General features: G+C 34.2%; 1 protein-coding gene across 4 annotated transcripts in view; it reads right to left on the minus strand.

The window, feature by feature from the left end:
• The window catches only part of LOC129754721 (LIM/homeobox protein Awh-like), an 85,402-nt gene extending 75,452 nt beyond the window's left edge, over nt 1-9,950 (minus strand). The window contains exon 1 of one of the 4 annotated variants that reach the window (XM_055750935.1): nt 9,221-9,950. In XM_055750935.1, coding sequence (XP_055606910.1) covers nt 9,221-9,226 — 6 coding nt within the window. In that variant the 5' untranslated portion in view covers nt 9,227-9,950. The remainder of the gene's footprint in view (nt 1-9,220) is intronic. The other 3 variants (XM_055750936.1, XM_055750937.1, XM_055750938.1) reach the window with 3 other exon arrangements.
• Nucleotides 9,951-13,906: the final 3,956 nt, after the last annotated feature.

Consider the following 13,906-nt stretch of genomic DNA (forward strand, 5'->3'; position numbering starts at 1 on the left):
AATTTCAGGTGGCAGCCATCCCGGTAATGTTTTAGGACCAGCGAGCTACCGATGTCCAATTTATCATGCTTTGAACAACCATTTCGGAGATTTATCACATCACTAATCTTGACAGATGATGCGCAAAACTTCAGACTGGCGGCGCGACCGCATCCGACGATGATGATAGTGTCCAGTCCAGCGAGCAGCGGCTTCACACACTTGACTCGCGCGCTCCCGATGGACTTAATGGCTTCTTAATTATTTCCCAATCTTCCTCACGCCAACATACTGCCTACCTACAAGAAAAAAAAAACATATCTGTGAACCAAAGTCCCGAAAAGCGATTTTTTCTGCCTTCTGTTTACCAAAGTTGCCGCAGCGCAGTCTTTTTCGGTTTTCGTGGAGTGGGTTGAATGATCTTTATTTTTCCAAACTTTTTCGAATCGGGAATAAAAGAGCGGTAGTGTTGTTTTGCATCTTATTTTTTCGATTTTTTATTCGTCGACCCCGGATCAGGATGAAAGAGCGCGGATTCAAATTTAAGGAGGTGATAAAGCTCCTCCAAAGATACTCTTGTTCACGGGTCATAATTCATTATAAAGAGTTTGGCTGCATAATGGCGTTTTATAAAATATGGCTGCATTCGATGGGGCACAATGCTCGAAAAATAAATGCTGCCCCATTCTTTTGATGGGGAATCGTTTAGCGAGGTACGAATGAGGGAGTTTTTTTGTGTACAAACTATGTAACACCATTGGATTGTGGCTGAAGTTACAGTTATTTTGGGGCGAGTCAGAATAATAAGGTACCTACTTAAAAATAATCTGTTTAATTAAATATTGAAATCAACGTTACAATCAGGAAAAATATTAAAATAAAAATTGAAATAAAAACACAGTAAACTCTTCAAAACGTTAAAAATAATCATAAAACTATTCATACATTTAGGGTAGATTCGTCAGAGTGACTCCTCCATCCTGCAGAAGGTCATATGCAAGGTTGCCAAAATGTTTTTATCAAAATTTAGGGACATGAGAAATCAGAATACATGGTTGACGAAAATTTGAACAAGAGAGAACGACCGTAACAGTTTAATTTCCAATCAAAAAATAAAAAAAATTGGTCGAAGTAAGGGCCTTTTCCTGGTCCTTTTTTTTTAAATATGTCTTCATTTGTATCGATTCATCATTAAATTTATAAAGCATGGATCACTACAAATCTGGACGCATTAAAAATGGTCAATTTAAACGGAATAAAAATGTTTTGTACTCAAATTGTAGGGTTTTTACTGCACTTTTAAGGAAAAATAATAAAAAAATGATTCCGATATTGTTTTGATGAAATTTAGAACTCTTCGTCGAGTACCACCAACAGAGTGGAGGAGGGGGGTGACGGGGGGGTTTACAGTTTCAAATAAGACTTGTATTTTGTAGGTTTGTATAGTTGTAGGTTTTTAATTAAAAAAAATAGATATTAGAGAAAAATAGTGAAAACTTTTAACAAATTTTCTCAATGCACTCATTTTGATATCCTTTTATAAAACAATCTGCAAATCTTAGATATTCACTGCGAAAAAGCGTTGATAAACAGATAATTTTCGTTATTTTTACAATTGGTAGTTTAAAAATTATAACTTTAAGAATTCTTTAAAGAATTTTCCGAACTAAACGTTATTTCACAAATAAAAATTAAACAAACATTTTCGTAGAAGAAAATGTAAAAAAAATATCTTCAAGTTATCCACTATATTTTTAATGGACATCTTCATATCAGCGTGCGACCCTCACCAATATTTTAATGAATCTCATTTTGCAACAATTCCAAAACAATTATTTGAGAAAAGTGTATGATATATTTCTGAAGTATTTTGTTCAATCGTTGTTCGAAAGTATCGAATTATTATTAATTCTTGTTCCAATTCTGCAATTTTTAAATATAAATTTAATTCTTAATAAGATAATCAAAATCATATTCTTAGGTATGAGGCTTTTGGAACTTCATTTTCAACTTCAAGCTCTCAAACTATACTTTGTATTTTATTGTGAGTCCAAAGAAGTAACTAATTTGCAACGAATAATTTTTGAAAAAAGTGAAAAGTCGTATTTTTTTCATGCTCTCAATATTTCCAAACTTGTTGTACAATGTTTCAATTAAATAAAAGAATATTGAATAAAGAGTTAATTTTTGAAAGTTAATATGCTTAAAATGGGTTCAAAAATATAGTCTGAATCTCCGTATATTCTGCGAAAAATACCATTGTGAGTAATATTTAAAATTTGATGATAGAATTGATGAAAATAAATTTCACTTTTTGCATAGAAAACAATGTGTGAACAAATGTACTCACATACATACGCAGGTAACGCGAGTATCTTTCAGCTTTGGAGCAAAAGTACTTATCAAAGCAGGTTAAAAAACAATATTTTTTAGAGCTTTGTATAGAATTTGTAGCATAACTTTCAACCCAAAATATATGTTTCATATTTTAAATGTAATTTTTATTACCATCAAATCCCCATAATTGAATTTTTTTTTTATAATTTTAATTATAATTTTGTCTCAGAACAACTTTATCGTAGCTAAAGTTTTAACGAAGTTAGGCTGAAAAAACATTTTCACCAAATATCCAAAAAGCGAAAACAACTCATGAGAATTAAAGATAACATATCAGATAAGCGATACGTTGTTTGATGATAGAGATACGCACGATGAAATTAAATTGCATGTTTCGCATGACCTCAAACTTTTTGCCGAATCAGTAGTTTTTCGATTTTATCTCGGTCAAAAAAAAATTTACCGTGAATTTGGCGAAACTAAAAATTAAAGTAGAAAAAAGTATTTTTATTGTCTTTAATCAATAATTTTTAATGTTTTCAGTAGGAAGGGGAAACATTTTGTATCAATAAATTTTGATCATAAGATGTAATTATCAAAGTTAACTAAACACAAAGGATCGATTTCATTCATCTCAATAGCAATTTTAAGATTTTTTCTTCAAAAAAAATCATGTGTATCAATTTGATAGTCTACATCTTATTAAAGTGAATTATTTAGTTTTTATGGAAATTTAACAGTCGTTATCTCTTATGTCGACTTTGAAAAAGAATTCAAAGAAATCAGCAACAAAAAAAATTCCTCTGCAAATTTCGAATTTCGATATTTTAATCTTCGCACCATTGATTAGCGAAAAAGTTTACCTTTTCGAAAAATATATTTCGAAATTTGCTCAACTTGGACTTTTAAAGTGTGTTTCTCGAAATTTGCTTTATGGGCAGATGATCTCTTCTTTTTCATATGTCCCCATAGAGACCCTTATCTCATTTCAAAAACGCTTAAATGACGTGTGACGTAAAAATACTTATGTCGATTATTACAATTTTGTTTAAAATCCACATGACGATTTTAAACACTATTTAGCTAAAGTAAGCATGTTCAATCGCATTTTCATTTTATTTAATACTTTTGTATATTCCATAACATGAACCCTAAAAAATATCATGAATAAAGACGCTCTACGTTTTTGAAAGAAAGTTAAGGTCCTGCAAATGGTTTGTGATTGATTTCGTGACAAAATCGAGCGTGAATTTGGCGAGTATTGAAAAAATCGAACATTGATAAAATCTAAAAACTACTGTACATACTGAGGGATGAGCCCAAACTTTTGATCGATAACTTAAGTAGCTATTTTATCTATTTAAAGCACTATACAAATTTTAAGCATAGAGTTTTAAAAACTGTTGAACTGTTTTGATATTTATGAAAAAAGATTCAAATGCAACTCGAATTTTGAAATTCGGTCCACCAAACCCTGAACTGATCGGGTTCAAATATAATGTGAGATTTTTTGGAAATTTTCCAACATTAAGCCATGTTTTTGTCATATTAAGTTAACATATAGATTTTACCAAAAAAACATATGAAGAAAGGTTTTGCTCATCGACTTTAGAATGAGATCAAAAGAAATGCAATGTGTCATAAGATGACTGAGATATGGCCAAACAAATAAGCCTTTTTTTGAGGGGGTGATCCCAAGCTTATGGCCGGCAGCATATATGGTCAGCAAATTCGAATTCAACGCTGTAAGTATCCCAACAAAAGTTATTTGGTGAAATTCGTTCAAGGGAATTGCAAGTTAGAGCTGTTTTAGTTTGGCGGACCGACTTTTTTTGCAATTTGAAGCTATTAACTTATTAATAAATTCTTTTATTGAACAAACCCCCCACGGAGTGGAAAAAATTGAGAATTAGAAAGTACACCTATTAGGAAAAGTTCTAAGTTTTTATAAAAAAAATCAGCGTTTGCGAGTACTTCGTAACGGTTTTTTGCCGCTTGGGGGGGGGGGGGGGGGGGTGATCACCCCGATCACCCCCCCCCCCCCCATAGGACCGCGCCTGCACTCATCATAGTTTGAACACCCTATTCGCTGACCTCAGCGACCATTTTGTTCCACAAACTCTTCATCTTTGTTGCATCCCGAGTCGTCCCACCATTCTTCTTCATCTTCTGATTAACAATTGCCTAAAATTTTTCGATAGGGCGGAATTGAGGGCAATTGGGTGAGTTGACATCCTTTTCGACAAAATCCACCAGTTGGCCAGATACCACTGTAGTAACTCTTCGCTGTAGTGGCAACTAGCCAAATCTAACGAAAACTTTACTGGTCCTTTGTGAGATCTAATGTAAGGAAACAAATATTTTTCAGGCACTCCTCCTTGTACATTTCGGAGTCCATGGTCTTGTTTTTCACAAAAAAAAAACCGCAGTTTTTCGTCCGGAGCTCCAAATATCTTGCCAGATCAAACACTTTTCTGCAAAATTATCGGCAAAACGAATTTGAACTTGATGGGGACATCACCCCGACCAGTGGCTTTGTAAAATTTTTGGTCAGGAAGCCTCTCAAAATCAGATTTCGCGATTCTTGAACCAGACCACACCAGGTTTTCGACGTAGGTGTCCAAAATTAATTTTCGTCTCACGGCTTCTATCACGTGTAACTTTTTCGAAACAAAACGAATCGTAATAAATTTTTCAGAACTGATAGAGGAAACATTTCCAAATAAAGTACTGTCAAAAAATTCCAGATCCAACAACTAGGAGCGCTATGGTATAATAAACAGTACGACCAGATTTTAGATGATCCATTAGACTGGCCCATAACAAAAAAAATCCTTATATTCCACGCGGCACCCCCTAGATTGCCTTTAGGTGAAAAAAGGACTTTCTTAAAGTTTCAGGTCATTTGACAGAAGCACGAACTGGCGCAAAGGACTTGAAATTTGTATGGAGATTTTCGGCAAAATGTATGAAAAATCGACATATTTTCATTCTTTGTGTTCTAAAATATGTTTCCAGTATGCTAGAAAGCTCAGAATTCCAGAAATTGCGGTTCAAACAACGACAAATAAGTTTGTAGAAGCTAGACCTAAAAACTATGGAAAGAAGGAAGAAGTCAAATTTGGAACGACTATTGATGGCAATAGCTACCTTCTCGATCAAGTCGATCATTTCGTAAAATTTTGAAGAAAGCATTGGTTTTCAAGTTATTGTCCGGCTTTGAAAAAGTTTCAGTGATTGCAGCAATATGTATGTTTTGATTTTTCAAAAATATAAAGAACATCTTGGTTGGCCAGCAAAGATCTAGCTTTTCAATTCATAATATTTAAACACCTATTTGGATCCATGAGGGAATCGTAAAGTCATATTAATTTTGTTAGCATAATTAAAAAAAGTTTGAAAAGCTTCAAACATTGAACTTGCTTTCATCATAAATTGCATCATTTCCATAAAATTTTGATGCAAAATTTTAAATTTTTCCTCGGTAATCTCATCCAAATCCAAAAAATTGTTAGGATCAGAAAATGAAGGAGAAGAACAGGTATTTGAATTTAGGGGATTTTTCCAAGCCTTCGCATGAATGTTGAGAATTGTTTTTTTCCCATTAGTTATACCTGAAGAGAGCAACCCATTTTCAACCACCTCTGAGAGCGTTTAACAACGAGTCTGTGGCGCAGAATCAGCACATGTACCTTTAAAATCACTCGAGACGTGATTCTAAAGTAGGCCGAGGCTGACCGTGAACAGGCAGATTGTTTGCCGGCCTGACGTGTGAATACGAAAAAAAGGAAGGAGGAGAAGAAAATTTTCTGACAACTTTGGAATTTTTCCTTGAAGCAATAATTTTTGCCCTAAAGGGACAGTCTATGGAATTAGAGGAATGATTACCTACGCAATTCGCACACTTGAAGAATTCTATTTGTGGTTTATCACCACCAAAAAGGCATTTAGATTTTGCATGATCGAATGAGCCGCAAAGCATGTATCTGGCATTCATTCTACAATTTTTAGTGCCGTGACAAAAAGCTTAACAGCGACGACATTGCGTGATATTTTGAAGAAAATTGGTAGAAGATTTTCGAAAAGGTTCAAATTTGACTCGACAATTAAACATAAGACTCATCCGGTGTCTGATCGCCGGTAAGACCACGAAGTACAACTTTAAAAGGACGATCACTTTTAGTGTCGTACGTAAAAAATTGGTGTTTTTTTTTATTATTCAAATAATTTAATTTTTTTTGAAAATCATTAACCCTCATCCGCATTAGATTTCATTACCCTAATTAGCACTAGGAGTGTCAATTTGACACTCCAAGCTAAAATCGTCATAACTCTTTTTATATCTAACCGATTACAATGAAACTTTTATCACTTGTAATGTCAGTAAAATATGTTTAGAACATTATATATAGCTAAAGCTTATAGTTTTCTCGTTATTCAGCATGAAAGAAAAAAAAAATCCGAAAAAACATGCCTCAGGAAAAGTGCTGTGGTTCATATATTACACGCCCAAAAAATATTTGCTTTATGCATATGAAAGCTGAAGTAAATGTCTACATCATGAAGCCAAGAAATATTTTTAAATTTTTTTTTTATTGAAATGGTCACAAAAAGTTCAAAAAATTGGTCTGAAAAACCTTCTTTTCATTAGATTTCTAGTAAAAACAGTTTGAGCGGTGGTAGAGCTTTTGAAAAAATATCATTACAAATTTTATTCTAATTCTGACATTTTGTTGTCTTTAGATTTTTGATGCAACAAAAATTGAGTTTACTGGAATTTTTCAAAGTTGACTACTTTGCGCGATTTTTTTTACAAATTGAAATTTCATTTGTTTTTGTGGTCCACCGTCAGGTTGTACCCGGATTTTCAGTGCTTTTACTTTGTTTGGACCAATAAAAAGTATATTCATTGGAAAGCACATTTAATCTACATTCTAGTGAGGTGCAACAATTAACGCTGTGAGATTTCACAAAAATATGAAAATTATAAACGTAAAATCATTCCTGAATTTCTAGAACCACAAGCAGCACGTCCAGCAAAACGTGTTTGTTTGCTCTCCGAGTAGGTACGGTGGATGGTGATTCGGGCAGAGAGCGAAGCCGAGAGCCGAAATAATGATGCGTGACGTTCGTTTCGAAGAATTTTTTGTATTTTGATGCTTCTGAAAAAAGTTACAGGCCTTCAAACTTGCAATGGTGTCAAAATGACACCCTAATGCGGATGAGGGTTAAAGAAGCATAAAAACATGAAAAAACTGGACATGCATCAATTTTTATATTAATTCATTATTTTTTCATGCTTCATGAAAATTTATATACAGTTTGGTCTACAAATTACAACCATTTAGGGTTGATTTCCAAGAAAAAAAACTTGGTTAGGTAGAAGAGACGAAATACGACGGGGTGTCTAAAGGAGGGGTTTGGAAAAAAATGACACCAAATTGGCAAATATGCAACGAGTTTAGTTTTTGTAACAATTTTAACAAAAAATATATTCAACTTTAGCTATATATGTTTCAAAACCTGGATAAAAAATGTTGAAATGTGTAAAAATTACAAGCAAAAAAGTGCTGAAAATCTAGTTTTTCAGCCCCTGTGGTAATGCAATTATAAAAAAAAGTTGATAAATTTACTCCAACGATAATTTTTTTTCCTTTGAAAAAAAAAGATGTTGTAAAGATAAAACTATTTTTCTTTTAATTTTTCAGCGAAATCAATCTAGCTTTTAGATTTCGCATGTTTTAATCTTTTTAAAATTATGTTTTATACAGAGCTTAAGCCAAGCCAAATGGTTTTAGAAGTCAAAATGCATCAATTGATGTCACGGAGTTCATGAAGTAAGACTTTCTTAACTTATCTTTGGGTCGCCTGAAGGAGATTTGCGTTCTTAAAATTGATGCTAAATAATAAGCCAACTTGCCAGTATTCAACACTGCAGAACAAATTTTGTCGAGAATCAATACATACATTTTTTTCTGTTTTTACTCTATTCTGAACGAACAAACAAAACATAACCACAAGAATAAGGTAAGACAAAATTAACTGAATTATTCTTATAATTGCACATCAATCACTGTCGTAAATATAGCAAAATTTAGAAAATAAACTTATTTAGTTTAAGGGTGGTCCAAAATAGGCCCAGAGGATGGTCCAAAATAGAAACCTGGTGGTCCAAAATTCCGACCAGGGTAATGATCGAAGAAACGCGTTTTCAGTCTTAAATCTTGTTACATTGCAACAAACGACGATATGTTTCAAAAGAAAAAGCCTTGATCTTCGTAATGAATGGCTGAAGCAGTCAAAAATTTTAACATGTACTTTTTTATTTCAGAAAATAGCATAGTCAATTCGTAAAGCTGTCCAAAATAGGTCCGTTATCCTATCAATTCGTAAAGTTTCATTATATTTAAACACGAATATTAACGGAAGAACTAGGGGATGCTTAATCGTTATACATATGATCCCAAGTCAACAAAAGTCACAACTTTTGACAGATCTTACGGGTTTTTTAAGGAGAGAAAGAATAACTTTTCATTTCCATCGCCTATAGCTTGCATTTGATTGGGTGATCTCAGAATATGTAGAGTAAAAAGTGCATAGATTTTTTGGCTACCTGAAACTACTCAGAAATAGAAATTAATCAAAAAAAGTATATAGTGAATAAGAAAAAAAAAGTGAAATTTGTACATAAGATCTCAAAAGCATTCCCGCATTTCTACTTTAGTATTGGACCAGGACGTTTCGATAGTAAATAATTGAAATTTTCAGCAGTAGGTGCATGTTACAAGAGCCCATTTACTTGAACTCTTGGTTTTGAAATTCTCGATCTTTACATCATCATTCATAATCATGCCCAGCAGAGCATAGAACAATTCCCGTCGGCCAGCAACCAATATTTTCTTACCTTCATCTCTCTGTGCTGTGGGGTTATTTTCTCCAGCTTTCTGTTCCATGGGTCAATTTTTGTTCGAGTTTTCCTTGATGTTGCTCCAGCGAGTTCCAATATTAATTTTCACCAAGCTCAATAAATTTTACTTTTTTTTCTTCACATCCACCATTTGCCACATTCTAGCATAATTTTGATGATATTTCAATTTTAAGCACAGATTTGTTTGCTATTTTCTTCTACCTACGATTTCCAATTCAAAACCGTATTCATCAATATTCATGCCGTCAACCATGCGCCAAAACACAAACAACACATAATCGATTTCCTGCAACACAAATATTGGCCATACGCCTGCTGCCTCGTGCAACTTTCCGCCGATGATGATGAGCAGCCGATAAAGTAGACCCGATCCGAGACACAGCAGTCGCTCGATTCGCCCAACAAACGAGAGCAGCAAGCAACACGCGAGCTACCGACCGAACCGATCAGTCTCCGATGAACCGGCGATTCAGGATTTCCGCACCGGGTAGCAAACGAAGAATAGCAAGCAAGCAACCACGAAAAAGTTCGACTCCGCCGTCGCTAGGATCATCGAAAAACGCGAAAAATCCTCCCGCGTGCCAATCGTGCGTCCAATCGCAACCGTTAGTCGTTCGGTACTGATGATGACCGCAAGCGCAGGAAAACCCCCGCACGATTATCGGATATCTGTTTGCAGGTACCCACCTATGTTGTTTTTGTTCGGTATCGATCTGCGGGGTCCAGTTGGCACCTTTCAGATAAACTGGAGTCTGTTGGGTTTTGTTTTTTCCCCGCCACGCCATTCACACTTCTCTTGCGAATGTTTTGCGCGATATGTGAGCGGTTCGAATCCGATCCGATCGTATTCGTTCGTTCGTGGGGGGATGACGATGGATGGAAAGCAAACAAAAGATCAGCTGGGGAAAAGCACCCAGCCAAGGGTGTTTTGTCTTTGCTCATTCTTCCTTTTTGTTGACTTTATGTTGCGATTTAAGGGCTTTCTCAGCTTGAAGGAAAAAACTAACAAAGAGAGCCTATAAATGTTCTCTCGCAAAGCATGAAAGCTTTCAGCGAGCGGCGTTATCTCCCTGCTAGAATCTCTTAACGCAGAGCCTAAAGTAAATAACCCCGATGAGAGAGAGCAAAGCGTCATGGAAACTGCATTAGCCCCGCCCACTGGTGGTTAGAGACTCTCATACATTTCATCAAGCAGACAGATTGTTGAAGAATCGTTCCTTTCGAAGCAGGAAAACAGTTTTGTGAGAGCATTTCAACCATGCTGCCTTCAAGGAACTTTTTATGTTTATGCTAGAATGACGGAACATTTGCCTAAGCCTGATTCTATTGAACGTGTCTGATTCGTTATTTGTTTTAAAGGGCAGAGGACAGATGTGTTATGTTTTATGACTTTAATCTGTTCTATTCGAAAAAGGATTGTAGATAAGATTATACATTTCAATTCAGTTTCCAGATTGGTTTATCTAGAAATTAACGGATAAAGTCATCCAGAGTTGTTATTTTTCACAAAAAGATACATGGGTTCTTAATTAGGGTGAGTGCTCCTACTTTGGACCTAGAGCCTACTTTAGTCCTAAAATGCCGAAAATTGAAAATAATTCATTTTGCTGACATAAAATAAAGATATTCCTATGCACATAATGAACTCTTATTCTTCCTGAACCCTACCATACCGTTTTTTGCCATTAAAAGTCTTTCTAATAAAATTTTCAACGTTTTTAAAAATGTACCTCTTCATCAGTGGTAAATCAGACAGCTCATTTAGTGGGGCGCGTATTGAGAAATTAGAGTGTTTAAGGAAAAATCATGATTTTTTACTTTCCAAGCCAAAGTTTAAGGGGAAATTACTTTCACTTCGAAGAATATGAACCATACTACCCATTTTTCCAAAAATTCATGAAAATCAATGGAAAACTCGGAAAATTTGCAAAGGGTCCAAATATAGGAAACTTTCGACTTTGATGTTCCATGTTTAGACCTGACATCACCAAATCTTTGTATCAAAACCAACAAATCAACAATGTCACGAATTTTTAATTGGGGCATAATTCAGAACCAATATTGAATATTTCCAACATTTTTGCCAGATTTACGCAAATAAACTATAAGTTAGTAAAGATAATCAAGTTTCAGCTATCGTTTTGCTGATAGAGCTGACGGGGAATAAAAGTGTTTGTGATATTCATAACAGAAATTTTAGTTTTTTAAATATTTAAAAGCTGTAATACTATTTTATTATAGTAATTGATTTAAGTTTACATTTACAATAAATTTGTTTATTAATTTTCGAAAAATCAAACTTTTTATATGAGTTTTAGTTCTAGGTCCAATGAAAGGAACCGGTCCAGTACCAAAATAGGAACAGTAGGTTCAAAGTTGGAAATTTAAATCATCCATATCTTTGCAAATCTTTCAATAATGGCGAAACCCATGTTGAAAATTTTCATTGAAACTTGCAGATAAGATCATGACTTATAAATGAACTTCCTGAAGGATTTAAATTTCCCGTCCAATTGAGAGTAAACCTTGATTATTTAAAAACCACCGCCTAATGGGTCCAAAGTAGAGCAACTAACCCTACTATAATTATTTAAAAGGAACTTGCCTACTATCGGACACACCTTTTTTATAGCAATAACACCACTCCAACTTCCATATTATGATCACCAAACTAATAGAAGAATAGAATAATTTTGAAACATGTTTTCTGCACTAAAACTCCCTCATATAAAAATTGATTCCAATGGTTGATAATTTCTTAAGCGGTACAACAAAATGACATCGAACCCCTACTTCCCTCCCCCCTCATCCCTGCAAGGCGGAAGGGTTTATAACAAATCATAGAAACTTATCTCGTACCCAAATACTTTTCCATGCCAAACTTGCTTTCATTTGTTTGATTAATCCTCAAGTTGCGCGAAAAATAACACTAGTTTACAGCATTTTTGAACTCAGTAAACTGAAGGTCATTTCCAATGTAAAATCAGGCGCTGAATCCGAAAATGAAATTCAAAAAAATCTCAGTAGAACCGTTTTTGAGTTATGCTTCAAATATGAAATTTCGAAAAAATTAAAAAAGTTCTTGTACTTAGATTAAAATATCTCGGACGGCAAAACAGTAATTTGAAATCCCTCTTTTGCATATTGAAGGTGAATAAGTTATCTATCGATCATCTGAACACTGTTTTTGCGTTTGACAAACAGTATTGATGATATTAGTGACTTTATGAGAAAAAAAATTATAAAAAACGCATTTTTTTAAGAGAAAATTTTGTTTCAACGAAAGTTTTAGACTCGATGGTAGCATTTAAAAAATCTGATTTTCTTTTGCGCTTGAATGTCAATTTAAAACAAAGATTTCAAGTGGTTATTTATCAAAATCGGTTGAAAATTGAAGAAGTTATGGCTACTTTACCATAACTGAAATTTTTGGAGTTTTTAATAATTTAACGAACCGTAGTACACTTATCATAGTATAGGAAGAATGGAACATGATAAATCTCACTCGCTCTCAGTCAAAATTATTTACTAGCTTACCAGAAGGTCACATGCCAAATTTCAGGAAGATCTGACCATAGGGAGGGGTTGCTTAAGACTCAAACGTGAATAAAATTTTGATGTATTTTGCCCGGAAGGAACGAAAAATACTGGTTTTTTATCAATAACTTTTTTTTATCACTAGCTGATTGTTTTTTATGGTTGATTTTCTTAAAGCCTAAGTTGAGACAAATATTTCACCCGAAGACTGTAACTCGATTGGATTTGAAACAGAAAAGTTATTGCGGTTCAAAAATTGTATTTTGGTCGAAAATTGTCGTATAAAACGCAATGCGTAAAAAGTACTCATTGCTAAGCTTGCCAGATTGCCCGGTTTTATCCGGGTTTGCCCGGATATTTGATGCAAAATTTCGAGAAAGTCCGGTCCGGCCCGGTTGCCCGGATATCGTGAAAAAAGTCCGGATATTGCCCGGATTTTTTTCAAAATTTTCACAAAGAAACCAAAAAAAATCAAAGTTTTTGAGTAAGTTTCATCAAAATCGATTAACGGTATTGACATTTTCAACGGTTGTTTCAAATAATTTCGCTGATTTACCTTTATAAACCTTTAAATATTTAAGTGTTCCAAAAAGTTTTCGTAAGTCTGTAATTACATTAATAAAATATTAATTTCAGTTTTTTTTGCATTCTTTCTTTGCTTTTATGTAAAATAACACCTATATTTTGCCCGGATATTGCCCGGTTTTTGGATTTGAAAAATTGAAATCCATGCCCGGATTTTGCCAGGTTTTTTTGAAAAAATGCCCGGAATTGCTAGGCCCGGATGGGAGTGGAAAAAATTCTGGCAACCTTACTCATTGCGTATTGGACAAAATTTGCGGCCTTTGAACCGCAATAACTTTTCTATTTCTAATCCAATGGAGTTACAGTCTTCGGGTGAAATATTTTTCTCAATTTAGGCTTTATGAAAATCAACCATAAAAAACAATTAGCTAGTGATGAAAAAAAGTTATTGATGAAAAACCAGTATTTTTCGTTCCTTCCGGGCAAAATACCTTAAAATTTTATTCACGTTTGAGACTTAAGCAACCCCTCCCTATGGTCAGATCTTCCTGAAACTTGGCATGTGACCTTCTGGTAAGCTAATAAATAATTTTGACTTGG

Source organism: Uranotaenia lowii, chromosome 3 (assembly GCF_029784155.1).
Source record: "Uranotaenia lowii strain MFRU-FL chromosome 3, ASM2978415v1, whole genome shotgun sequence".
Taxonomy (NCBI): Eukaryota; Metazoa; Arthropoda; class Insecta; order Diptera; family Culicidae; genus Uranotaenia; species Uranotaenia lowii.